Source organism: Somniosus microcephalus, chromosome 19 (assembly GCF_052327205.1).
Source record: "Somniosus microcephalus isolate GS21.2 chromosome 19, FLI_Smic_1.0, whole genome shotgun sequence".
In the NCBI taxonomy this organism is placed as follows: domain Eukaryota; kingdom Metazoa; phylum Chordata; class Chondrichthyes; order Squaliformes; family Somniosidae; genus Somniosus; species Somniosus microcephalus.
The window spans coordinates 82,438,076-82,465,995 of NC_141005.1; the positions used below are offsets into that span (position 1 = coordinate 82,438,076).

The 27,920-nt window shown below is 51.3% G+C and overlaps 1 protein-coding gene across 2 annotated transcripts in view; it reads left to right on the plus strand.

The window, feature by feature from the left end:
* The window catches only part of dgcr2 (DiGeorge syndrome critical region gene 2), a 98,089-nt gene that overhangs the window by 56,585 nt on the left and 13,584 nt on the right, over positions 1–27,920 (plus strand). For both annotated transcript variants that reach the window (XM_085962116.1, XM_085962117.1), the window contains 5 exons: positions 1,165–1,375; positions 4,313–4,395; positions 4,730–4,912; positions 9,263–9,466; positions 21,900–22,052. In XM_085962116.1, coding sequence (XP_085818242.1) covers positions 1,165–1,375; positions 4,313–4,395; positions 4,730–4,912; positions 9,263–9,466; positions 21,900–22,052 — 834 coding nt within the window. The remainder of the gene's footprint in view (positions 1–1,164; positions 1,376–4,312; positions 4,396–4,729; positions 4,913–9,262; positions 9,467–21,899; positions 22,053–27,920) is intronic.

Below are 27,920 nucleotides of genomic sequence, written 5' to 3' on the forward strand. Positions count from 1 at the left end.
CAACTTTTATTGTCATTGTTAGTGCACAAGTGCAGTACAACGAAATGTAGGCTTGCGGCTCCCGAGAGTGTACAATTTGGATTAGGACACTTAAACATTTCAACATACATTTGTACATATATATTAGCATAAATATGACCATAATAAAGTGAATAAAGTGCATCGGCAGATGTGCAGGCTTTAGTGTTTATTTGTGGAGTTCAGTAGGATGACAGCCCTGGGAAAGAAGCTGTTCCTAAATCTGGTCGTACGGGTGCGAATGCATCTGTAGCGTCTTCCAGATGGTAGGAGGGCGAACAGACTGTGGCTGGGGTGGGTAGGGTCTTTGATGATGGTCCGTGTCCTCCGTAGGCAGCGTTTCTGATATATATGTTCTATGGTCGGTAGCCGGGTGCCGGTAATGCGTTGGGCAGTTTTGACTACCCGCTGCAGGGCTTTCCGGTCATGGGAGCTACAGCCGCCGTACCATACCGTGATACAGTTTGTCAGGATGCTCTCTATAGTGCAGCGGTAGAAGTTAGAGAGGATCGGGGGTGACAGATTACATCCCTTCAGCCTCCTCAAGAAATATAGGCGCTGCTGGGCCTTCTTCACCAGAGAGGAGGTGTTGAGGGACCAGGAGAGGTCTTCCGTGATGTGGACTCCGAGGAACTTAAAGCTGGCCACCCTTTCCACCTCCGCCCCAGTACTGTACCAGTGTTATACAGTGACAGACCTGTGCCCACCAGTACTGTACCCCAATGTTATAGAGCAACCGACCTGTACCATACCCTGTAGCCTTCAAAAGGAAATTGAATAAAATGGCCGGGTTATGGTGAAAGAGCGGAGGAGTGGGACTAACTGAATTGTTCTTCGAAAGAGCTGGCACACTCTTGATAGGCCGAATAACCTCCTCCTATGCTGCCCGATGTTTCTGGTGTCAATATGATATGCGCAATGTTCCCTTTAATTTTTTTTCTGTGCGCTGTCCCTTTAACTGGCTGCTCGGCCCATTCAAATTTTCACACATGCACGGTTTCTGCCATTTAAAAGCTGATGAGCGGCCTGTGCAGGGCTTCCAGAACGTTTGATGTGCCCCTTGCTGAATTTTGTTGACTGCATAGTTCTCCGTTTCGCTGTAATACAAAAGTCAGACGAACTCTTATGAGTCTTGTTTGTTGATAGGGAAGTGCCCAACAGGCTGGCATCACTATGAGGGGACAGCGAGCTGTTACCGAGTGTATTTGAACAGCGAGAACTATTGGGACGCTGTCCAGACATGTCAGCGAGTGAACGGATCGCTGGCCACCTTCACTACTGATCAGGAGCTGCGTTTCATACTGGCCGAAGAATGGGACCTGGAGGAACGGCCACTGAGCCGCAAGGACCAGCGCAGGTGAATCAGAGGGGGAGAGGGGGGAGAATGGGGCCTAGGAGTGTGAGTGTCGAGGGAAAGTGGGAGGGGGAAGAGGAATGGATGGGAAAAAGGGGAACGTGTGGGAGAGGGCCGGGGTGGGGGGAGAGTGGGTGAGGGGCGGGGGGGGGGGGGGGGTGGGTGAGTGAGTGAGGGGCGGGGGGGGTGGGTGAGTGAGTGAGGGGCGGGGGGGAGAGTGAGTGAGGGACGGGGGGGGAGAGTGAGTGAGGGACGGGGGGGGAGAGTGAGTGAGGGACGGGGGGGAGAGTGAGTGAGGGACGGGGGGGGGAGAGTGAGTGAGGGACGGGGGGGAGAGTGAGTGAGGGACGGGGGGGGAGAGTGAGTGAGGGACGGGGGGGGAGAGTGAGTGAGGGACGGGGGGGAGAGTGAGTGAGGGACGGGGGGGGGGGGAGAGTGAGTGAGGGACGGGGGGGAGAGTGAGTGAGGGACGGGGGGGAGAGTGAGTGAGGGACGGGGGGAGAGTGAGTGAGGGACGGGGGGGAGAGTGTGAGGGACGGGGGGGAGAGTGAGTGAGGGACGGGGGGGAGAGTGAGGGACGGGGGGGAGAGTGAGTGAGGGACGGGGGGGGGGAGAGTGAGTGAGGGACGGGGGGGGGAGAGTGAGTGAGGGACGGGGGAGAGAGTGAGTGAGGGACGGGGGGGGAGAGTGGGTGAGGGACGGGGGGGGAGAGTGAGTGAGGGACGGGGGGGGGAGAGTGGGTGAGGGACGGGGGGGAGAGTGGGTGAGGGACGGGGGGGGGGAGAGTGGGTGAGGGACGGGGGGGGGGAGAGTGAGTGAGGGACCGGGGGGAGAGTGAGTGAGGGACCGGGGGGAGAGTGAGCGAGGGACGGGGGGGGAGAGTGAGCGAGGGACGGGGGGGGAGAGCGAGCGAGGGACCGGGGGGGGAGAGTGAGCGAGGGACTGGGGGGGGAGAGTGAGCGAGGGACGGGGGGGGAGAGAGTGAGCGAGGGACGGGGGGGGAGAGAGTGAGCGAGGGACGGGGGGGGAGAGAGTGAGCGAGGGACGGGGGGGGAGAGAGTGAGCGAGGGACGGGGGGGGGAGAGAGTGAGCGAGGGACGGGGGAGAGAGTGAGCGAGGGACGGGGGTGTAGTGAGCGAGGGACGGGGGTGTAGTGAGCGAGGGACGGGGGGGTAGTGAGCGAGGGACGGGGGGGGAGTGAGCGAGGGACGGGGGGGGAGTGAGCGAGGGACGGGGGGGGAGTGAGCGAGGGACGGGGGGGGAGTGAGCGAGGGACGGGGGGGGAGTGAGCGAGGGACGGGGGGGAGTGAGCGAGGGACGGGGGGGGAGTGAGCGAGGGACGGGGGGGAGTGAGCGAGGGACGAGGGGAGTGAGCGAGGGACGGGGGGAGTGAGCGAGGGACGGGGGGATGTGAGCGAGGACGGGGGGAGTGGGCGAGGGACGGGGGGAGTGGGCGAGGGACGAGGGGAGTGGGCGAGGGACGAGGGGAGTGAGCGAGGGACGGGGGAGAGTGAGCGAGGGACGGGGGGAGTGAGCGAGGGACGGGGGGGGAGTGAGCGGGGGACGGGGGGGAGTGAGTGAGGGACGGGGGGGGAGTGAGTGAGGGACGGGGGGGAGTGAGTGAGGGACGGGGGGGAGTGGGTGAGGGACGGGGGGGAGTGGGTGAGGGACGGGGGGAGTGGGTGAGGGACGGGGGGGAGTGGGTGAGGGACGGGGGGAGTGGGTGAGGGACGGGGGGAGTGAGTGAGGGACGGGGGGGAGTGGGTGAGGGACGGGGGGGAGTGGGTGAGGGACGGGGGGAGTGAGTGAGGGACGGGGGGAGTGAGTGAGGGACGGGGGGGGAGTGGGTGAGGGACGGGGGGAGTGGGTGAGGGACGGGGGAGTGGGTGAGGGACGGGGGGAGTGAGTGAGGGACGGGGGGAGTGAGTGACGGGGGGAGAGTGGGTGAGGGACGGGGGGGAGTGGGTGAGGGACGGGGGGGAGTGGGTGAGGGACGGGGGAGTGAGTGAGGGACGGGGGGAGTGAGGGACGGGGGGAGAGTGGGTGAGGGACGGGGGGGAGTGGGTGAGGGACGGGGGGGGAGTGGGTGAGGGACGGGGGGGGAGTGGGTGAGGGACGGGGGGGGAGTGGGTGAGGGACGGGGGGAGTGGGTGAGGGACGGGGGGAGTGGGTGAGGGACGAGGGGAGTGGGTGAGGGACGGGGGAGTGGGTGAGGGACGGGGGGAGTGAGTGAGGGACGGGGGGAGTGAGTGACGGGGGGAGAGTGGGTGAGGGACGGGGGGGAGTGGGTGAGGGACGGGGGGAGTGGGTGAGGGACGGGGGGGAGTGGGTGAGGGACGGGGGGAGTGAGTGAGGGACGGGGGGAGTGAGGGACGGGGGGAGAGTGGGTGAGGGACGGGGGGGGGAGTGGGTGAGGGACGGGGGGGAGTGGGTGAGGGACGGGGGGGGAGTGGGTGAGGGACGGGGGGGAGTGGGTGAGGGACGGGGGGAGTGGGTGAGGGACGGGGGGAGTGGGTGAGGGACGGGGGGGAGTGGGTGAGGGACGGGGGGAGAGTGGGTGAGGGACGGGGGGGGAGTGGGTGAGGGACGGGGGGGGAGTGGGTGAGGGACGGGGGGAGTGAGAGGGACGGGGGGAGTGAGGGACGGGGGGAGTGGGTGAGGGACAGGGGGAGGAGTGAGGAGGTGAGGGACGGGGGGGAGTGGGTGAGGGACGGGGAGTGGGTGAGGGACGGGGGGAGTGGGTGAGGGACGAGGGGAGTGGGTGAGGGACGGGGGGGAGTGGGTGAGGGACGAGGGGGAGTGAGTGAGGGACGGGGTGGTGGGGGCGAATAGTGTGGAGGGTTTGAGGTGAGTCGGTGTGAAGTCAGTGGTTTGGTGCTGTAAGCTGTTCTGTCATTTGAGGTAATTTATTAACCATCTGATTAATTGCTTATTTTGCAGGTTCTGGGTTGGCTATCAGTACATGATAACCAACCGAAGCCACACCTCACTGGAGGGGCAGTGGGAAGTGGCCTATAAGAGCAGTAAGTATGCTGAAGGAGTAGTCGGTGTAAGTACTGATTGCTCAGTACACCTCCCCCGCTCCCCCTCGCCCGCCCTTTTCCCTCGCCCGCCCTTTTCCCTCGCCCGCCCTTTTCCCTCGCCCCCCCTTCCCCTCGCCCCCCCCTTCCCCTCGCCCCCCCTTCCCCTCGCCCCCCCCTTCCCCTCGCCCTCGCTCCACTTTCCCCTCTTCCTTCTCCTGCTCCTCCTCCTGCTCCTGCTCCTGCTCCTCTTCTTTCTGTGCAGAGAGGATTTTATTTTCCTCAAATGCAGGTCGCACTGTGTATTTCATAGGATTAATGCTGTTTCCCACTGTAGGTTCCACAGAAGTGTTCCTTCCCCCGGAAAAGGTGCCGATATTTGGAATGACCATCTCTGAGCACGAGAACGTGTTATGCGCTCAGCTGCAATGTTTCCACTTCCCCAGCCTACGGCACCACGGATTACACAGCTGGTACGCGGAGAACTGCAACGAGAAGTCTGCATTCCTCTGCAAAAGAGGTGAGTGAGCACAGGGAGGGTGCTCGCACGTCGACACCTGCCGGCCCACCAGGTGCCACTTACGGGAGGGAGCAACGACAGGAAAGGGCACAGGGCCTCCGCTCCAAGTAAGCTGCCTCCTCCTCCTACTCCTGTCCTACTCCACCACAAGCTGATGTTTGACTCCACAGTACGAACTGAATCTGTCCAAACCACATGTAGCAAGGGTCACTCGACAGTGAGGAGCTGGGGCCCCAACTCAGATGTTTTAATTGGCTCCTTAGCTGAAGGGCTGAACTAGCCCCATACTTATAAACCCGGCCTGTGTCCTAGTCTCTCACCGGGGGGTTTATTCCCGGTCTGTGTCTCAGTCTCTCACCGGGGGGTTTATTCCCGGTCTGTGTCTCAGTCTCACCGGGGGGTTTATTCCCGGTCCGTGTCTCAGTCTCTCACCGGGGGGTTTATTCCCGGTCTGTGTCTCAGTCTCTCACCGGGGGGTTTATTCCCGGTCCGTGTCTCAGTCTCTCACCGGGGGGTTTATTCCCGGTCCGTGTCTCAGTCTCTCACCGGGGGGTTTATTCCCGGTCCGTGTCTCAGTCTCTCACCGGGGGGTTTATTCCTGGTCCGTGTCTCAGTCTCTCACCGGGGGGTTTATTCCCGGTCTGTGTCTCAGTCTCTCACCGGGGGGTTTATTCCTGGTCCGTGTCTCAGTCTCTCACCGGGGGGTTTATTCCCGGTCTGTGTCTCAGTCTCTCACCGGGGGGTTTATTCCTGGTCTGTGTCTCAGTCTCTCACCGGGGGGTTTATTCCCGGTCTGTGTCTCAGTCTCTCACCGGGGGGTTTATTCCCGGTCCGTGTCTCAGTCTCTCACCGGGGGGTTTATTCCCGGTCTGTGTCTCAGTCTCTCACCGGGGGGTTTATTCCCGGTCTGTGTCTCAGTCTCTCACCGGGCGGTTTATTCCCGGTCCGTGTCTCAGTCTCTCACCGGGGGGTTTATTCCCAGTCTGTGTCTCAGTCTCTCACCGGGGGGTTTATTCCCGGTCCGTGTCTCAGTCTCTCACCGGGGGTTTATTCCCGGTCTGTGTCTCTGTCTCTCACCGGGGGGCTTATTCCCGGTCTGTGTCTCAGTCTCTCACCGGGGGGTTTATTCCCGGTCTGTGTCTCAGTCTCTCACCGGGGGGTTTATTCCCGGTCCGTGTCTCAGTCTCTCACCGGGGGGTTTATTCCCGGTCCGTGTCTCAGTCTCTCACCGGGGGGTTTATTCCCGGTCTGTGTCTCAGCCTCTCACCGGGGGGTTTATTCCCGGTCTGTGTCTCAGTCTCTCACCGGGGGTTTATTCCCAGTCTGTGTCTCAGTCTCTCACCGGGGGGCTTATTCCCGGTCTGTGTCTCAGTCTCTCACCGGGGGGTTTATTCCCGGTCTGTGTCTCAGTCTCTCACCGGGGGGTTTATTCCCGGTCTGTGTCTCAGTCTCTCACCGGGGGGTTTATTCCCGGTCTGTGTCTCAGTCTCTCACCGGGGGGTTTATTCCCGGTCTGTGTCTCAGTCTCTCACCGGGGGGTTTATTCCCGGTCCGTGTCTCAGTCTCTCGCCGGGGGGTTTATTCCCGGTCTTTTCCCTAAGAGGAACTTTTCCCCTTAGTAGGGGGGTCAATAACAAGGGGGCATAGATTCAAGGTAAGGGGCAGGAGGTTTAGAGGGGATTTGAGGAGGAACTTTTTCACCCAGAGGGTGGTTGGAATCTGGAACTCACTGCCTGAAAGGGTGGTAGAGGCAGGAACCCTCATAACATTCAAGAAGCATTTGGATGAGCACTTGAAATGCCATTGCATACAAGGCTATGGACCAAATGCTGGAAAATGGGATTAGACTCGACAGGGATTGATGGTCGGCGCAGACACGATGGGCCGAAGGGCCTCTTTTCTGTGCTGTATAACTCTATGACTATGACTCTGTGTCTCAGTCCCTCTCCGGGGGGTTTATTCCCGGTCTGTGTCCTACCCCCTCTCCAGAGAGTGTGTTGCTTGTTGTTCTCTCGCTATCGGGTCAGTCCCACTGAAGTGATGGCAAGAGATTGGCAGAATTTGTGCTGTACCTGCCCTGTGAGTGTTTGATGGGACGGTGTAGAGGGACCAGAAAGACTAGACGTGTGTATGTTCCACTTCCCTAGACCAGGGGTGCTGAGGCTAATTGCAATGCACCCCGCAACCTCAACCTGAGCAAGGATCGAATCAGTAACGTACTTGTGTGCGTACCCCAGTGTGTGCTGAATGCTGAGACTGGATTACCAGCATGGATGGCACAAATACTGTGTTCAGTAATTCCCTTTCTGAACTGTGCAGCAATGGTTCATACAGCCAATCGGGAGTTTCAGAACAGCTCATACAGCCAATCGGGAGTTTCAGAACGGCTCATGCAGCCAATCAGGAGTTTCAGAACGGCTCATGCAGCCAATCAGGAGTTTCAGAACAGCTCATACAGGCTCTCAGGAGTTTCAGAGAACGCTCTCTGACCTCCTTGCACTGGAACAATCCAGCAGCTTGTCAGCGAAGGAGGGAAAAAGAAAGACTCGCTGCCAAGTTTTGTGGTATTAAGAGTTTACAGATAGAATTCTTTGTAAATCGGACCCAGGGAAACTAATGGTGTGCTGCCTCCTGGATGCACGGGTGGAGGATCTGACATCCCAGGTTGACAATACAAGAGGGAGCAGGAGAGGACCCAAATATTGTTGCTTATCTTTGAATTAATAGGAACAGGAGGAGGCCATTCAGCCCCTCGAGCCTGCTCCGCCATTCAATGAGATCATGGCTGATCTGTGACCTTACTCCAGATACCCACCTTTCGCTCATATCCCTTAATACCTTTGGTTAACAGAAATCTATCAATCTCAGATTTAAAATGAACAATTGACTCCGTATCAGTTGCTGGAAGAGAGTTCCAAACTTCTGCCACCCTTTGCGTGTAACCTTCACTCCTGAAAGGCCTGGCTCTATCTTTTAGGCTATGCCCCCTAGTCCTAGACTCCCCAATCAGTGGAAATCGTTAGGAAGGCAACTAGTAAGGGACCAACTCATAGAATGATACCGGCTCTTTCAATGAGCTATTGAATTAGTCCCACTCCCCTGCTCAGCCATGGCTCAGTGGGCAGCACCCTCGCCTCTGAGTCAGGAGGTTGTGGGTTTAAGTCCCACTCCAGAGACTTGAGCACAAAAATCCAGGCTGACACTCCAGTGCAGTGCTGAGGGAGTGCTGCACTGTCGGAGGTACCGTCATTCGGATGTAATATTAGTTAAACTGAGGCCCTGTCTGCTCTCTCAGGTGGACGTAAAAGATCCTATGGCACTGTTTTTAAGAAGAGCAGGGGAGTTATCCCTGGTGTCCTGGTCAATAGTTATCTCTCAATCAACTTCCCAAAATTAATTATCTGGTCATTATCACATTGCTGTTTGTGGGAGCTTGCTGTGCGCAAATTAGCTGCCGCGTTTCCCACATTACAACAGTGACTCCACTTCAAAAGTACTTCATTGGCTGTAAAATGCTTTGGGATGTCCTGAGGTCATGAAAGATGCTATAGAAATGCAAGTCTTTCATTTTCTTAATGGAAGGTTGTTTGTAAAAGAGCCAACAAGGGGAGAAAACATCCTGGATTTGATTGAGTAATAGGCATGATCAAATCTCCAACATAAAGGTGGGTGAGGCTTTGAGTTCCAGTGACCAGAATGTGATCACATTTAACATTACACAACTTGGAGAGGTTACTAAAACCCAAACAAAATTGCTACATTTTAAAAGGACCAACTTTAAACACTTGAGAAGTCTTGTCAGACTGGGCCTGACAGGTGTGATTATGGCTAGAGAGTGGAGCAACTGTGGACTTCCTTCAAGGAGGTGATTCTGAATGCAATGGACCAATGTGTGCTTAATGAACCGATGTACAGCTGCAACTGAAAATGCATTAAAATAGCTATGTATGTAATGTGTTTTTTGTAGTTTGTGATTGTCATTTAGCAGTTTTTAAGCTGTACTTTAAGATTTTTTAACATTTTCTTGCTGCCAGTGCCTCCCCAACCTACACACTCCCCACTTGCTCCTGCGTGTCTGTATTGCGACCCTATAACTGTCTGACGGGCTGGTGCCCTAGGTGGTCTGGAGCTCCTCATAATGTCACGACTGAGCTGGGAACACAATGTCTGGGCAATCAATGCTGTAGAATTGTACCTGAGCACAGCGCATCTCCTCCACTCTCTTGCTCAGCCTGTGTAATTCTCCTGCTTGTGTGGGGTACTTCGGTCTTTGTTGAGCAGTGTGGCTTAGCTGGCAGGGCTACAGCCTCCCTATGGGAACCTGCGTTTAACCGCGTGCTTGTGTTCTAGGTCAAACCTGCGTGGATATAAAGGATAACGTGGTGGACGAGGGCAAGTACTTCACTCCAAAGGGCAATGACCCGTGCTTGAGCTGCACCTGCCACAATGGTGAGCCTGAAATGTGTGTGGCGGCTCTGTGTGAGCGGCCCCAGGGCTGTCAGCACTACGAGAAGGACCCGAAGGAATGCTGCAAATTCACCTGCCTCGACCCAGGTAAAGCAGGCCAGGGCCAACACTGTCCCGTCTCGCGCTCCATTATTCAAACGTGTGGACATGATTGGTGAGTGAATGCAGGTCCTCGAGTGCAGTAGGGGAGCACTGACTGGGGTTTAAAGGCCTGGTGGAGGGAAGGGAGGAGAGAGGGAGGTGAGGAGCTCTACTTTCCCTGGGCACTGGGGTGGGTCACAATGGGATGTCAATTCCCACGCGGGTTTGCCATGCGCCAGAATCTATTTGTGAACTGGAAGCAGCAGATATGTTCGAGGGGTCCATGGGAGCCCAACCTCGGGCCTATCGCATCTGAAGAGGGAAGTGCCTGCAGTCAAATGAGAGGCGCCAGCTGTGGCTCAGTAGGTAGCACTCTTTCCTCCGAGTCAGATGGTTGTGAGTTCAAGTCCCACTCCAGGGACTTGAGCACAAAAATCTAGGCTGACACTCCAGCACAGTACTGAGGGAGTGCTGCACTGTTGGAGGTGCCGTCTTTCGCATAAGACTTGTTAAATTGGGGCCCAGTCTACTCTCTCAGATGTAAAAGATCCCACGGCACTATTTCGAAGAAGAACAGGGAATTCACCTCGGTGTCAATATTTATCCCCCAACCACCATCACTAAAACAGATCATCTGCTCATCACATTGCTATTTGTGGGAGCTTGCTGTGCACAAATTGGCTGTCGCATTTCCTACATTACAACAGTGACAATAGTTTGGAAGTATTTAACTGGCTGTAAAGCACTTTGTGATATGAATTCCCAAGCGGTGTTTGACATGCGCAGAATCTAAAGGGACTAAAATAAATGCAATTTCCACTCCCCCACACGCCCCGCCCCTGCGCGCTTCACCGCTCCGCCGCCCCGCCCCCGCGCGCTCCGATACCCCGCCCCCACTAGCGAGAGACATAAAAACAGACTGTGAAAGCTCCGAAAGGAATGTAAAAAGGAAAAGACTATGAAAGTCCCTTAGAGGCTGAAACAGGAGAAATTATAATGGGGAATAAGGAAATGGCAGAGAAATTAAACAAATACTTTGGCCCCGATTTTCGGGCAGCTGTCGGGCGGCTTTTCATGCGGCCGTGGTCCGAAAATCGTGGAAAAAGTGTGTCGGGACCCCCCCCCCCCCCCGCCTGATTCCCCGCCCCGTCCGACTTTTGGACCGCCGTTTCCACGCGCCCCGCTTCAGTCCCGCCCGCCGCTGGCGGGACTGCTCGTCGGCACACTAATCACCAATGATCACCTTGTTAAGGACGATTTTCCCGTGCCGTTGCGACTTTGGGGCTTTCCCCACCTGAAACCCGCCTGCGGGGAACCCCGCCGATGAGAGCTGGCGTGAAAACAGCTGGCTTGCTTGCTTGCAGCAGCAGGTCGCTGAGGGCTGAAGAGATTTAAAGAGGCAGCATTTGCAGTCTGCAGGACCTTGTTGATCAAGGCTTGGGGGAACTATTTGAAGCCTTAGGAGCAGCTGCAGAAAGTTGGAGCCTCACACACTTCTTCAGTGTGAGCTCCTGAGAAGCCCCTCTCACCACCCTAATTCAGGACCTCCTCAACCGAGGCATCTGCCAGAAGCATGGGAGGCCTTTGGCACCTTCCCTTCCTGGCATTAGAGGATCTCCAACAGCAGAGGTGGCAGCAGCAGAACTAGGAACAGCAGGATGAGCACCAGGCTGCTGCTCACTCACCTGAAGCTGCACAGGTCAGAAGTGGCTTGAGAGCACCTTGCTGTGCTTTAGGGGGCCAGTGGGACCTGTTTCTGCACTGGCAGTCCTACTCAGAAGGACTTCCATGAAGATCTGGTTTCTCTGTTCAACAGATGGTCAACGCTCCTCAAGAGATGTCATTCTCTTATGAGCACTCACCATGTTTTCCGTATGCTGGCGAGTTATCTCCTCCATGGAGGTTGCCAACCTTTCCATGGTGCTGCGTTCATGCACCAATGACTCCACAAAGGCTCTGCTCATGGTCGCTATGGACTCCTCCATTCGCTCCACACTCGCAGCGACCCTGGAGACAAAACCTGCCAGAGACTCCTGCATCTGTGCATGGAGTTCCATCACCTCTTCTCTTACGGATGGACCCAGAGGCAGAGGGTCGACATGCAGCGCAGCTGAGCTGAGCTGGCAGAGCCCTGCGCCCTCCGATGAGGACTCTCCACTGCTGTCCCTGTCTCCAGAATCTGCTGAGGCTCACTTGTCAGCTGTGAAACACCAGGTGACAACACTACTCTATGTCCCGAAGGTCCCCCCGAGGTGTGAGTGTCTGCGCTGGTGCTGGGTGCGCTTACTTCTGCTGACGCTGCGCCCTCAGAGGTTGGAGCTTCCTCTGAGGAGTCTGGCTGCACAGCCTCTTCCTCCTCCACAGTGAGGACGGGGGCTCTGGATGGTACTGTGGGGGAGTAAAGGAAGGAGTTACAGATGTATTGCCAAGGTTCCTCTGGTGACTCCCAGCGAGTTGGCATCTGCTGACACCTGCATCCATGCAGCATTGGTCTCAGTGGGAGGCCTCTTCCTCCCTGACCTAGGGAAGAGGACCTCCCTGTGGGCCCTAACCCCATCCAATAATGCCTGCAGTGAAGCCTCGTCGAATTTGAAGGCAGCTCGGGGTCTGGCACTGTCCACAGCTGCTGCAGGCTCCTCTGCCATCCTGTATGGTTCATTTGGAAGCCTTCAGAGGATGCATTGCTTGCCATGGACCTTGAAAGCACCACGAATGATGACATCATACTGTGGGGATTTCTGACTCGATTTAGACAATTAGCAAGGCTTCCCACATGCTGGGAATTAATTGGCCAATTGAGGGAAAATTGCGTGGGGCTGGTTGACACTTTGTGTGTCAGAAACCCCACATTCGGGGAAATCCGCCCATTCCCCACACAAGCCGAAAATCGGGGCCTTTGTGCCTGTCTTCACGGAAGAAGACGCAAAAAACTTCCCGGAAATAGTGGAGAACCAAGGCTCTAGCGAGAATGAGGAGCTGAAAGAAATTAATATTAGTAACAAAAAATAGTACTGGAGAAATTATTGGGACTGAAAGCCAATAAATCCCCAGGACCTGATGGCCTACATCCTAGGGTTTTGAAAGAGTTGGCTACAGAGATAGTGAATGCGTTGGTTGGCATTTTCCAAAATTCCATAGATTCTAGAACGGTCCTGTGGATTGGAAGGTAGCAAATGTAACCCGAATATTTAAGAAAGGCGGGAGAGAGAGAATGGGGAACTACAGACCAGTTAGCCTGAAATCAGTAGCAGGGAAATGCTAGAATCTGTTATTAAGGACGTGGTAACAGGGCACTTAGAAAATAATAATAGGATTGGTCAGAGTCAACACAGATTTATAGAAACATAGAAGATAGGAGCAGGAGTAGGCCATTCGGCCCCTCGAGCCTGCTCCGCCATTCAATGAGATCATGGCTGATCGTGAAAGGGAAATCATGTTTGACAAATCTGTTAGAATTTTCTGAGGTTGTAACTAACAGAATAGATAAGGGGGAACCAGTGGATGTGGTGTATTTGGATTTTCAGAAGGCATTTGATAAGGTGCCACACAAGAGGTTATTAAACAAAATTAGGGCTCATGGGATTGGGGTAATATACTAGCATGGATTGAGGATTGGTTAACGGATAGAAAACGAGAGTAGGCATTACCATCGCTGAATCCCCCACTATCAACATCCTGGGGGCTACCGTTGATCAGAAACTGAACTGGACCAGTCACATAAATACTGTGGCTACAAGAGCAGGCCAGAGACTGGGAATTCTGCGGTGAGTGTCTCACCTCCTTACTCCCCAAAGCCTTTCCACCATCTACAAGGCACAAGTCAGGAGTGTGATGGAATACTCTCCACTTGCCTGGATGAGTGCAGCTCCAACAACACTCAAGAAGCTCGACACCATTCAGGATAAAGCAGCCCGCTTGATTGGCACTCCATCCACCACCTTCAACATTCACTCCCTCCACCACCAGCGCACTGTGGCTGCAGTGTGTACCATCTACAAGATGCGCTGCAGCAACTCGCCAAAGCTCCTTCAACAGCACCTTCCAAACCCGCGACCTCTACCACTTAGAAGGACAAGGGCAGCAGACGCATGGGAACATCACCACCTACAAGTTCCCCTCCAAGCCACACACCATCCTGACTTGGACCTGTATCGCCGCTCCTTCACTGTCGCTGGGCCAAAATCCTGGCACTCCCTTCCTAACAGCATTGTGGGTGTACCTACACCATATGGACTGCAGCGGTTCAAGAAGGCGGCTCACCACCATCATCTCAAGGGCAATTAGGGATGGGCACTAAATGCAGGCCTAGCCAGCGACGCCCACATCCCATCAATGAATAAAAATAAAAATGAACGGGTCATTTTCGGGTTGGCAGGCTGTAACTGGTGGGGTACCGCAAGGATCAGTGCTTGGGCCCCAGCTATTCACAGTCTACATCAATGATTGGGATGAGGGGGCCAAATGCAATATATCCAAGTTTGCTGATGATACAAAGCTGGGTGGGACCGCACCTGGAGTATTGTGTAGAGTTTTGGTCCTGTTACCCAAAGAAGGATATACTTGCCATAGAGGGAGAGCAACAAAGGTTCATCGGACTGATTCCTGGGATGGAGGGATTGTCCTAGGAGGACAGATTGAGTAGACTAGGTCTATATTCTCTAGAGTTTAGAAGAATGAGAGGTGATCTCATTGAAACATACATAATTCTTACAGGACTTGACAGGGTAGATGCAGGGAGGATGTTTTTCCTGGCAGGAGAGTCTAGAATAAGGGGTCACAGTCTCAGAATAAGGGGTCGGCCATTTAGGACTGAGATGAGGAGAAATTTCTTCACTCAGAGGATGGTGAATCTTTGGAATTCTCTACCCCAGAGGGCTGTGGAGGCTCAGTCGTTGAGTATATTCAAGACAGAGATCGATAGATTTTTGAATATTAAGGGAATCAAGAGATATGGGGATAGAGCAGGAAAGTGGAGATGAGGTAGAAGATCAGCTATGATCTTATTGAATGGCGGAGCAGGCTCGAGGGGCCAAATGGCCGACTCCTGCTCTTATTTCTTACGTTTTCTTATGTTCTTAGATACCCCTCCACCTGTGCTCAGATACCCCTCCACCTGTGCTCAGATACCCCTCCACCTGTGCTCAGATACCCCTCCACCTGTGCTCAGATACCCCTCCACCTGTGCTCAGATACCCCTCCCCCCATGTGCTTGGGTAACCTCTCCCCCACCCCACTCCCATTCCCTAGTACCACCCCAGCTCATATACTCAGCTCATATGCTGTCCTGCACTGTGAAGTGAGAATTTTAAAAATGAGATGTTGCCGGGCCGGGAGCCAGTGTAGGTCAGCGAGCACAGAGGTGATGGGTGAAAGGGACTTGGTGCGAGTTAGGACACGGGCAGCCGAGTTTTGGATGAACTGACGTTTATGAAGGGTGGAAGATGGGAGGCCGGCCAGGAGAGCATTGGAATAGTCATCGAGTCATAACGGCACAGAAGGAGGCCATTCGACCCATCGAGTCCGTGCCGGCTCTCTAGAGCAATCCAGTCAGTCCCATTCCCCCACTCTATCCCCGTAGCCCTGCAAATTTATTTCCCTCAAGTACCGATCCAATTTCCTTTTGAAATCATTGATCGTCTCTGCTTCTGCCACCCTCGTCGGCAGCGAGTTCCAGGTCATCACCACTCGCTGCGTAAAAAAGTTCTTCCTCACATCCCCCCTGCATCTCTTGCCCAAAACCTTAAATCTGTGTCCCCTAGTCCTTGTACCATCAACCAATGGGAACAGCCTTTCCCCGTCTAGCCTAACCAAACCCGTCATAATCTTGTACACTTCTATCAAATCTCCCCTCAACCTCCTTTGCTCCAAGGAGAACAACCCCAGCTTCTCCATCCTAACTTTGTAGCTAAAATCCCTCATCCCTGGAACCATACTGGTAAATCTCCTCTGCACCCTCTCAAGGACCTTCATATCCTTCCTAAAGTGTGGTGACCAGAACTGGATGAAATATTCTAGATGTGGCCTAACCAGAGCTTTATAAAGGTTCAGCATAACTTCTCTACTTTTGTACTCAATACCTCTATTTATGAAGCCCCAGATCCCATATGCTTTGCTAACCATTCTCTCAATATGTCCTGCCACCTTCAAAGATCTATGTACATGAACCCCCAGGTCCCTCTGCCCCTGCACACTCTTTAAAACGGTGCCATTAAGTCTATATTGCCTCTCCCTGTTCCTTCTGCCAAAATGCATCACCTCACACTTCTCTGTATTAAATTCCATCTGCCACTTGTCTGCCCATTCTGCTAGCCTTTCTATGTCCTGTTGCAGTTGATTGGTATCCTCCTCACTGTTTGTCACACCTCTAAGTTTGGTATCATTGGCAAATTTTGAAATTTTACTCTATTCCAATATCCAAGTCATTTATTTATATCAAAAAAAGCAGTGGTCCCAGCACTGACCCTTGGGGAACACCGCTGTCTACCATCCTCCAGTCTGAAAAACAGCCATTTACCACAACTCGCTGTTTTCTGCCCTTAAGCCAATTCCTTATCCAAGCTGCCATTGACCCTCCTATTCCATGAGCCTCAATTTTGTTAACCAGATTTCTATGGTACTTTGTCAAACACTTTCTTAAAATCCATGTAGACAACATCCATTGCATTCTCTTCATCAACCTTCTCTCTTACTTCATCAAAAAATTCAAACAGATTAGTCAAACACAACCTGCCTCCCTGATGTTCCACAGTGACTCCAGCTGCCCCACAAGCTCAGAAATTCTGAGCTCAAGCTCAAGCAGCTGGAAACACCTCCTACACACATGGTCCCCCAAGACACATGAAGTGTCCTGAAGTTCCCACATAACGCAGGAATTGCAAGCAACAGGTATCAGCTGCCCATTCATGATCTAAAAATGTCTATTCCCTCTTTCAGATGCTAATTAGTATCTTGTTTAAACTATTAATTTTAATTAATGGCTCTACACCTCAGCTCTCCGGTATCGCAGTCTCATGCTCGCTCTCTCGGACCTCGCCTTGCTTTATTAAATACCAGAACAGCACCACGTCCCTCAATGCACTGAACTCCCTCACTCACCAAATTGCAAGTTTAGTACTCTGTAGAAGCAGAACTCCGTCGAACTGGGCTCCGTGCTACAGTGGAGTCTAGAGGTAACGAAGCCATGGATGAGTGTTTCAGCAGAACCCGAGTCGGGCGATGTTACAGAGGCGCAAGTAGGCGATCTTGGTGATGGAGTGAATATGTGATCAGAAGCTCAGCTCAGGGTCAAATAGGACGCTGAGGTTGCGAACCGTCTGGTTCAGCCTGAGACAGTTGCCAAGGAGAGGGATGGAGTCTGGCTAGGGAATGGTGTTTGTGGTGGAGGGTGTATCACTTAGCATTGAAAGTGCTGCCCCATACTCCTAACTGTTCCTTCATTCTAGACATCCTAGAGTTCTAAAAGAGGTGGCTGCAGAGACAGTGGATGCATTGGTTGTGATCTTCCAAAATTCCCTAGATGCTGGAACGGTCCCAGCGGATTGGAAGGTAGCAAATGTAACCCCACTGTTCAAGAAAGGAGGGAGAGAGAAACGGGGAACTACAGGCCAATTAGCCTGACATCAGTCGTCAGGAAAATGCTGGAATCCATTATTAAGGAAGTGGTAACAGGGCACTTAGAAGATCACAATATGATTAGGCAGAGTCAACATGGTTTTATGAAAAGGAAATAGTGTTTAACAAATTTATTAGAGTTTTTTGAGGATGTGATTAACAGGGTAGATAAAGGGGAACCAATGGATGTAGTATATTTGGATTTTCAAAAGGCATTCGATAAGGTGCCACACGAAAAGTTGTTATGCAAGATAAGGGCTCATGGGGTTGGGGGTAATATATTAGCCTAGGTAGAGGATTGGTTAAAGGACATAAAACAGAGAGTAGGAATAAACAGGTCATTTTCATAAGAATATAAGAAATAGGAGCAGGAGTAGGCCATACGGCCCCTCGAGCCTGCTCTGCCATTCAATATGATCATGGCTGATCATCGTCCGATCTCCATATCCCTTGATTCCCCTAGAGCCCAAAAATCTATCTATATCAGCCTTGAATATACTCAAAGACTCAGCATCCACAGCCCTCTGGGGCAAAGAATTCCAAAGATTCACAACCCTCTGAGTGAAGAAATTCCTCCTCATCTCAGTCTTAAATGAGATTATGCCCCCTAGTTCTAAACACTCCAGCCAGGGGAAACAACCTCTCGGCATCTACCCTGTCAATCCCATTCAGAACCTTGTATGTTTCAATGAGATCACCTCTCATTCTTCTAGACTCCAGAGAGTATAGGTCTATTCTACACAATCTCTCATCATAGGACAATCCTCTCATCCCAGGAATCAATCTAGTGAACCTTAGTTGCATCGCCTCCAAGGCAAGTATATCTTTCCTTTAGATAAGGAGACCAAAACTGTGCCCAGTACTCCAGGTGTGGTCTCACCAAGGCCCGATATAATTGCAGCAAGACTTCCTTACTCTTGTACTCCAACCCACTTGCAATAAATGTAAAAAGTCACACAACACCAGGTTATAGTCCAACAGTTTTATTTGAAATCACAAGCTTTCGGAGCGCTGCTCCTTCGTCAGGTGAAGTGGAGAGATGCATAAAGACACAGCTTATATAGTCAGAGAATAATGCCAGATGATTACAGGTAATCTTTCTAACTGCCATTTATCACACCTCGGCAGAGAGATAATCACAGCAATCAAAGGTGTGAATGGTGTCCAAACAGGTCAGTCAGGAAAACATTACGTCAAAGAACAATGAGGTGGGGTCACAAGGGGTCAAATGTTGCAGATGCTGGGGTCTGTATGAAGAACATAAAACAGACAAAAAAACACTTTTTTTTGCTGGAAATCACAGCAGGTCCGGCCGCATCTGTGTAGAGAGAACAAGCCAACGACGACTCGAGTCTGGATGACCCTACGTCAGGTGGGGTTACATGTAGCGTGACATGAACCCGAGATCCCGGTTGAGTCCGTCCTCATGAGTGCGGAACTTGGCTATCAGTTTCTGCTCTACGATTTTGCGTTGTCGTGTATCTCGAAGGCCGCCTTGGAGAATGCTTACCCGAAGATCGGAGGCTGAATGTCCTTGACTGCTGAAGTGTTCCCCGACTGGGAGGGAACACTCCTGCCTGGCGATTGTTGCGTGGTGTCCGTTCATCCGTTGTCGCAGTGTCTGCATGGTCTCGCCGATGTACCATGCTCCGGGGCATCCTTTCCTGCAACGTATGAGGTAGACAACGTTGGCTGAGTCACATGAGTATGTACCATGTACCTGGTGGGTGGTGTCCTCACGTGTGATGATGGTATCTGTGTTGATGATCTGGCATGTCTTGCAGAGGTTGCCGTGGCAGGGTTGTGTGGTGTCGTGGTCGCTGTTCTCCTGAAAGCTGGGTAATTTGCTGCGAACAATGGTCTGTTTGAGGTTAGGCGGTTGTTTGAAGGCGAGGCGTGGGGATGGCCTTATCGAGGTGTTCATCGTCATCGATGACATGTTGAAGGCTGCGAAGAACATGGCATAGTTTCTCCACTCCGGGGAAGTACTGGACGACGAAGGGTACTCTGTTGGTTGTGTCCCGTGTTTGTCTTCTGAGGAGGTCTATGCGATTTTTTTGCTGTGGCCTGTCGGAACTGTCGATCGACGAGCCGAGCGTCATATCCCGTTCTTACGAGGGCGTCTTTCAGCGTCTGTCGGTGTCCATCGCGTTCCTCCTCGTCTGAGCAGATCCTGTGTATTCGCAGGGCTTGTCCATAGGGGATGGCTTCTTTAACGTGGTTAGGGTGGAAGCTGGAGAAGTGGAGCATCGTGAGGTTGTCCGTGGGCTTGCGGTAGAGTGAAGTGCTGAGGTGTCCGTCTTTGATGGAGATTCGTGTGTCCAAGAATGAAACCGATTCCGAGGAGTAGTCCATGGTGAGTTTGATGGTGGGATGGAACTTGATTTCCAGCAAAAAAAGTTTTTTTGTCTGTTTTTTGTTCTTCATACAGACCCCAGCATCTGCAACATTTGACCCCTTGTGACCCCACCTCATTGTTCTTTGATGTAATGTTTTCCTGACTGACCTGTTTGGACACCATTCACACCTTTGTTTGCTGTGATTATCTCTCTGCCGAGGTGTGATAAATGGCAGTTAGAAAGATTACCTGTAATCATCTGGCATTATTCTCTGACTATATAAGCTGTGTCTTTGTGCATCTCTCCACTTCACCTGACGAAGGAGCAGCGCTCCGAAAGCTTGTGATTTCAAAAATAACTGTTGGACTATAACCTGGTGTTGAGTGACTTCTTACATTTGTCCACCCCAGTCCAACACCGGCATCTCCACACCACTTGCAATAAAGGCCAACATGCCATTTGCCTTCCTTATTATTTGCTGTACCTGCATGCTAGCTTTCTGTGTTTCTTGCACAAGGATACACAAATCTCTCTGAACACCAACATTTGAAAGTTTCTCACCATTTAAAAATATTCTGTTTTTCTATTCTTCCTACCAAAGTGAAAAACCTCACATTTCCCCACATTATACTCCATCTGCCACCTTACTGCCCACTCACTCAGTCTATCTATATCCCTTTGCAGACTCTGTGTTCTCCTCACAGCTTACTGTCTCACCGAGCTTTGTATCAGCAAACTGGGATACATTACACTCGGTCCCCTCATCTAGGTCATTAATATAGATTGTAAATAGCTGAGGCCCCAGCACTGATCCTTGCGGCACCCCACTAGTTACAGCCTGTCAACCTGAAAAAGATCCATTTATCCCTACTCTCTGTTTTCTGTCCGTTAACCAATCCTCTATCCATGCTACTATATTACCCCCAACCCCATGAGCCCTAATCTTGTGTAATAACCTTTTATGTGGCACCTTATCGAATGCCTTTTGGAAATTCAAATATACTACAGCCACTGGTTCCCCTTTATCTACCCTGCTAGTTACATCCTCAAACTGTAATAAATTTGTCAAACACGATTTCCCTTTCATAAAACCACATTGACTCTGCCTAATCATGTTATGATTTTCTAAGTGCCCTGATACTAACTTAACAATGGATTCCAACATTTTCCCGACGACTGATGTCAGGCTAACTGGCCTGTAGTTCCCTGTTTTTTCTCTCCCTCCTTTCTTGAATAGCGGTGTTACATTTGCGACCTTCCAATCTGCTGGGACCATTTTCGGGTTGGCAGGCTGTTTGGTGTAGTGCCGCAAGGATCAGTGCTGGGGCCTCAGCTATTTACAATCTATATCAATGACTTAGATGAAGGGACCTTGTGTAATTTATCCAAGTTTGCTGACTATACAAAGCTAGGTGGGACAGTAAGCTGTGCGGAGGGCACAGAGTCTGCAAAGGGATAGAGACAGGTTAGTGAGTGGGCAAGAAGGTAGCAGATGGAGTGTAATGTGGAGAAATGTGAAGTTATTCACTTTGGTAGGAAGAATAGAAAAGCAGAATTTTTTTTAAATGGTGAGAAACTATTAAATGTTGATGTTCAGAGAGATTTGGGGGTCCTCGTGCACGAAACACAGAAAGTTGACATACAGGTACAGCAAGCAATTAGGAAGGCAAATGGTATTATTGCAAGGGGGTTGGCATCCAAGAGCAAGGAGGTCTTGTTGCAATTGTATCGGGCTTTGGTGAGACCACACCTGGAGTACTGTGCACAGTTTTGGTCTCCATACCTAAGGACGGATATACTTGCCTTAGAGAGGGTGTAATGAAGGTTCACTAGATTGATTCCTGGGATGAGAGGGCTGTCCTATGATGAGAGATTGAGTAGAATGGGCCGATACTCTCTGGAGTTTAGAAGAATTAGAGGTGATCTCATTGAAACATACAAGATTCTGAGAGGGATTGACAGGATAGATGCTGAGAGGCTGTTTCCCCTGGCTGGAGAGTCTAGAACAAGGGGGCACAGTCTCAGGATAAGGGGTCAGTCATTTAGGATTGAGATGAGGCAAAATTTCTTCAGTGTTGTGAATCTTTGGAATTCTCTACCCCAGATGGCTGTGGATGCTCAGTCGTTGAGTATATTCAAGGCTGAGATAGCTAGATCTTTGGACTCTAAGGGAATCAAGGGATATGAGGATCGGGTTAGAAAGTGGAGTTGAGGTCGAAGATCAGCCGTGATCTTATTGAATGGTGGAGTAGGCTCGAGGGGCCATATGGCCTACTCCTGCTCCTATTTCTTATGTTCATTCAGCGCCAACAGTACTGTGTAATCTGTTTAGAACTGTGATAGGGCAGGAGGTGAGTCCTCGTAGGAAACCTCCTATAAATGGCTGTTTACTGGGCGGAGATCAGTGCTGTCTTCCGTCAGAGTGTGACGGTCTCTGAGTAGATCATGTGTTGAGTGTAACTGCCCTGCTGTACCTCCTGTGCCCACAGATGGCAGCAGTATTTTTGACTCAATGGCGAGTGGAATGCGTCTGATCGTAAGCTGTATCTCCTCCTTCCTTATCCTCTCGTTGCTCCTCTTCATGGTCCACCGGTTACGACAGAGACGCAGAGAGCGCATCGAGTCTCTAATTGGGGGCAACTGTGAGTATTGTGTCGCAAAGCAACTGTCTTGAGTAATGTTAGTGTCATAAAAGCTCTTTCATTGATACTGACGACACCCAGCTCTACCTCGCCACCACCACTTTCCTCGACCCCTCCACCATCTCTGCTGCTTGTTCGACATCCAGTACTGGATGAGCAGAAATTTCCTCCAATTAACCAAACTCTCTTCCTTAGCCACCGCCTCCATCCCTCTCCCTGACAAGTCTATTCCAATGCAGTCCTGGCTGGCCTCCCACCTTCCCCCCTCTGTAAACTGGGGCTCATCCTGAACTCTGCTGCCCGTGTCCCAACTCGCACCAAGTCCCGTTCACTCATCACCCCCGTACTCGCTGACCTACATTGGCTCCTGGTGCAGCAATGCCTCAATTTTAAAATTCTGATCTTTGAGTTCAAATCCCTCCATGGCCTCACCCCTCCCTATCTCTGTAACCGTCTCCAGCTCTACAACTCCCTGAGATCTCTGACCTCCTCCAGTTCTGGCCTCTTGGCCCGATTGTAATCGCTCCACCATTGGCGGCTGTGCCTTCAGCTGCTTAGGCCCTAAACTCTAGAAATCCCTCCCTAAACACCTCTGCCTCGCTACCTCTCCTCCTCCTTTAACACGCTCCTTAAAACCTACCTCTTTTTTGGTCATCTGTCCTAATATCCCCTTGGTGTTAAATTTTGTTTGATAATCCCTCCTGTGAAGTGCCTTGGGACATTTTACTACGTTGAAGGCGCTATATAAATGCAAGTTGTTGTTGAATTTCACCAGTATCCTGCCATGCTGTGTCTGGCAATTCCATCCAGACCATTTATACAGTATTTATATACGGCAATAGAAGTGCTTCTATAATACAACCTGGGTCTTTGTCAGCTGTGGCTCAGTTGATAGCACTCTTGCCTCCGAGTCAAAAGGTCATGGGTTCAAGTACTACTCTAGAGACATCATCAAGGCTGACTCTCCAGTGCAGTAGTTAGTGAGTGCTGCTGATATAAATGCAAGTTGTTGTTGAATTTCACCAGTATCCTGCCATGCTGTGTCTGGCAATTCCATCCAGACCATTTATACAGTATTTATATACGGCAATAGAAGTGCTTCTATAATACAACCTGGGTCTTTGTCAGCTGTGGCTCAGTTGATAGCACTCTTGCCTCCGAGTCAAAAGGTCATGGGTTCAAGTACTACTCTAGAGACATCATCAAGGCTGACTCTCCAGTGCAGTAGTTAGTGAGTGCTGCCAGGGCACTATTCGAAGAAGAATTTCCTTGCAAATATTTATTCCTCAACCAACATGACTAAAACAGATTATCTGGTCATTATCACATTGCTGTTTGTGGGAGCTTGCTGTGCGGAAATTGTCTGCCGCGTTGCCTACATTACAACAGTGACTACACTTCAAAAGTACTTCATTGGCTGTAAAGCGCTTTGGGACGTCCTGAGGTCATGAAAGGTGCTATATAAATTTAAGTCTTTCTTTGTATCGAGCCTGCCCTGTTTCTCCAGTTAGTGGAGCAGGATATCAAACTGAAGCACATTGAGAGCTCCATGTGAAGAGCCAGTGTACCAGGCCTGACACCAGTGCTGTTGGTGACCGCCCTTTACCACTGCTGTCGGAGGCACCAGCCTAGTGGAACTAGAGGAAGATTTCGGGGAATCTGATGGGACTCCTGCACGCCGGTAAAGTATGTGGGGTGTCTGCTTCTACCTATCCCAATGCAACTAATGCATCTCCAGCAATGACTTCCTTTCAACATCAGCTTCCACTTTTGTAGCACATTTTAATGTAAAGAAAATGCCCCAAGGCACTTCACAGAGGCGTAATCAATAAATGGACTCTGATCCAGGGGTGACCAAAGCTTGGTTAAAAAAGAAAGTCTATGGGGAGGTGGGAGAGGCGGAGGGGGTTATGGGAGGGAATTTGAGTGTGAGGCCCAGCCGACTGAAGGCACGGACGCCAGTGGTGGAGCAAAGGGAGAGAGAGATGCCAGAGTCAGGGGAACAAAGGGTTGTAGGACTGGCAGAGGCTACAGAGAGGGCGGGGCAAGGCCAGGCCATGAAGGAATTTAAACACAAGCATGAGAATTTTAAATCTGAGGCGTTGGGGGACCGGGAGCCAAAGCATCTCAATGGTTGAATGGCATGGTGCAGGGTAGAATTTGGGCAGGAAAGTTTTGGATGAGCTGAAGTTTCTGGAGGGTGGAGGAATCCAGTCTGGAGTTAACAATTGCATGGTGAGGGTTTAACTGTCCGATTGGTAAAGACCGTGGTGGTTTTGGGTGATATGGGGCTGGACCTCTGCTCAGGGTCAAATAGGACGCTGAGATTGCGATGAGTCTGATTAAAGTGAAGAGGCCGATAGTCAGTAGATTGGGAAACTACATTAAAAGCTATGACCGTGGACGAGCAATGGCTAGCATTTAAAGAATTAATACATAATTTACAACAAATATACATTCCTTTAAGGCACAAAAACCCCACTGGAAAAGTGGTCCAACCGTGACTAATAAAAGAAGTTAAAGATAGTATTAGATCAAAGGAAGAGGCTTATAATGCTGCCAAAAAGAATAGTACGCCTGAGGATTGGGAGGATTTTAGAATTCAGCAAAGGAGGACCAAGAAATTGATAAAGACATGAAAAATAGAATATGAGAGTAAACTAACTAGAGACATAAAAACAGACTGTAAAAGTTTCTATAGTAAAAAGGAAAAGATTAGCGAAAGTAAATGTGGGTCCCTTACAGGCTGAGACAGGAGAAATTATAATGGGGTATAAGGAAATGGCAGCGAAATTAAACAAATACTTTGTCTTGCCCGGAATAAGATGCAAAAATCTTCCTGGAAATAGTGGAGAATCAAGGGTCTAGTGAGAATGAGGAACTGAAAGATATTAGTATTAGTAAAAAAGTAGTACTGGAGAAATTAATGGGACTGAAAGCCAATAAATCCCTTGGACCTGATGGCCTACATCCTAGGTTTTAAAAGAATTGGCTATAGAGATAGTGGATGCATTGGTTGTCATTTTCCAAAATTCCATAGATTCTAGAACGGTTCCCGTCGATTGGAAGGTAGCAAATGTAACCCCGCTATTTAAGAAAGGAGGGCGAGAGAAAACGGGGAACTACAAACCAGTTAGCCTGACATCAGTAGTAGGGAAAATGCTAGAATCTATTATTAAGGACGTGGTAACAGGGCACTTAGAAAATAATAATAGGATTGGGCAGATTCAACACAGATTTATGAAAGGGAAATCATGTTTGACAAATCTGTTGGAGTTTTTTGAGGTTGTAACTAGCAGAATAGATAAGGGGGAACCAGTGGATGTGGTGTATTTGGAATTTCAGAAGGCATTTGATCAGGTGCCACACAAGAGGTTATTAAACAAAATTAGGGCTCATAGGATTGTGGGTAATATAGTAGCATGGATTGTGGATTGGTTAACGGACAGAAAACAAGAGAGTAGGAATAAGAATAAACGGGTCATTTTCGGGTTGGCAGGCTGTGACTAGTGGGGTACCGCAAGGACCAGTGCTTGGGCCTCGGCTATTCACAATCTACATCAATGATTTGGATGAGGGGACCAAATGTAATATATCCAAGTTTGCTGATGATACAAAGCTGGGTGGGAATGTAAGTTGTGAGGAGGATGCAAAGAGGCTTCAAGGGGATATAGACAGGCTAAGTGAGTGGGCAAGAACATGGCAAATGGAATATAATGTGGAGAAATGTGAAGTTATTCACTTTGGTAGGAAAAATAGAAAAGCAGAGTATTTTTTAAATGGTGAGAGATTGGGAAATATTGATGTTCGGAGGGACCTGGGTGCCCTTGTACACGAATCACTGAAAGTTAACATGCAATTAGGAAAGCAAATAGTATGTTGGCCTTTATTACAAGAGGATTGGAGTATAAGAGTAAAGACGTCTTACTGCAATTATATAGGGCCCTGGCGAGACCACACCTGGAGTATTGTGTACAGTTTTGGTTTCCTTACCTAAGGAAGGATATACTTGCCACAGAGGGAGTGCAGCGAAGGTTCACCAGACTGGTTCCTGGGATGGGGGGATTGTCCTATGAGGAGAGATTGAGTAGACTGGGCCTATATTCTCTGGAGTTTAGAAGAATGAGGGGTGATCGCATTGAAACATACAAAATTCTTACAGGGCTTGACAGGGTAGATGCAGGGAGGATGTTTCCCCTGGCTGGGGAGTCTAGAACCAGGGGTCACAGTCTCAGAATAAGGGGTCGGCCATTTAGGACTGAGATGAGGAGAAATGTCTTCACTCAGAGGGTGGTGAATCTTTGGAATTCTCTACCCCAGAGGGCTGTGGAGGCTCAGTCGTTGAGTATATTCAAGACAGAGATCGATAGATTTTTCGATATTAAGGGAATCAAGGGATATGGGGATAGTTCAGGAAAGTGGAGATGAGGTAGAAGATCAACCATCGTCTTATTGAATGGCAGAACAGGCTCGAAGGGCCAAATGGCCGACTCCTGCTCCTATTTCTTATGTTCTTATGAGGTCATCAAGGAGTAGCATGTAAATGAGAATGAGGAGGGAGCATAGGATCCTTGAAGTGCTGAGATAGGAAAAGAAGCCATTGCTGGAGATATTCTAGCTATAATTGAATAGGTAAGAGTGGAAGCAAACGAGGACAGTCCCACTGAGTTGGGCAATGAAGGAAGGTCCTTGCAGGAGGATGGGGAGATGAGTGGTGAGGGATAGCAGGAAGTGGGTGGAAATGGCCTTGTCAGTGATTGAGCGCATAGGAGTAGAGCGGTCAGTGGAGATGGTGAAGCTGAGGGGATAGCCGTGAATATAAGTTGGAGAGTTTATATATCGACAAAGAGGTTAAGCAGGTCAGAAGGCAGAGAATTCAGAAGTGAGTGGCAAAAGGGAGCAGAAATAAAGATTGAAATCACTGAGGATGATGGCGTTCAGTGCAGTAGCTGAGGGAGAAAAGAAGGGAGAATATCTTGGGGAGAAACTCAGAGTGGGGCTTGGGAGGGGCGGTAGACAGAGTTTCTAAAGGAGAGGCGAGGGGGTGGAACTGAATGAGGCTCTGAAAGGAGGAGAAGGTTCCTGAGAAGTAGAGAAAGATACGTAGGTGTGACGTGACGATAAGAGCCACACCGCCACCACAGCAGTCTGACAGGTGGGTGGTGAAAGGTATATCCAGGCGGGGAGGCTTCAGTAAGGGGCAGGCTGTGACCCTCCGTGAGCCAAGTTTCAGTCAAAGGCAGGATCAATGCAATCATCTGCAATAAGGTCATGGAGGGGCAGTGATTGTTGATCTGCTGACAGAGGCCAAGAGGGCTGGTGAGTGGGGTGAGTGGGACAGGAAGGGGGCTGGTGAATGGGGTGAGTGGGGCAGGAAGGGGGCTAGTGAATGGGGTGAGTGGGACAGGAAGGGGGCTGGTGAATGGGGTAGGTGGGGCAGGAAGGGGGCTGGTGAGTGGGGCAGGAAGGGGGCTGGTGAATGGGGTGAGTGGGGCAGGAAGGGGGCTGGTGAATGGGGTGAGTGGGACAGGAAGGGGGCTGGTGAGTGGGGTGAGTGCGACAGGAAGGGGGCTGGTGAGTGGGGTGAGTGCGACAGGAAGGGGGCTGGTGAATGGGGTAAGTGGGGCAGGAAGGGGCCCAGTGAATGGGGTGAGTGGGACAGGAAGGGGGCTGGTGAGTGGGGTGAGTGCGACAGGAAGGGGGCGGGTGAGTGGGGCAGGAAGGGGGCTGGTGAATGGGGTGAGTGGGACAAGAAGGGGGCTGGTGAATGGGGTGAGTGCGACAGGAAGGGGGCTGGTGAATGGGGTGAGTGGGGCAGGAAGGGGGCTGGTGAATGGGGTAAGTGGGGCTGGTGAATGGGGTGAGTGG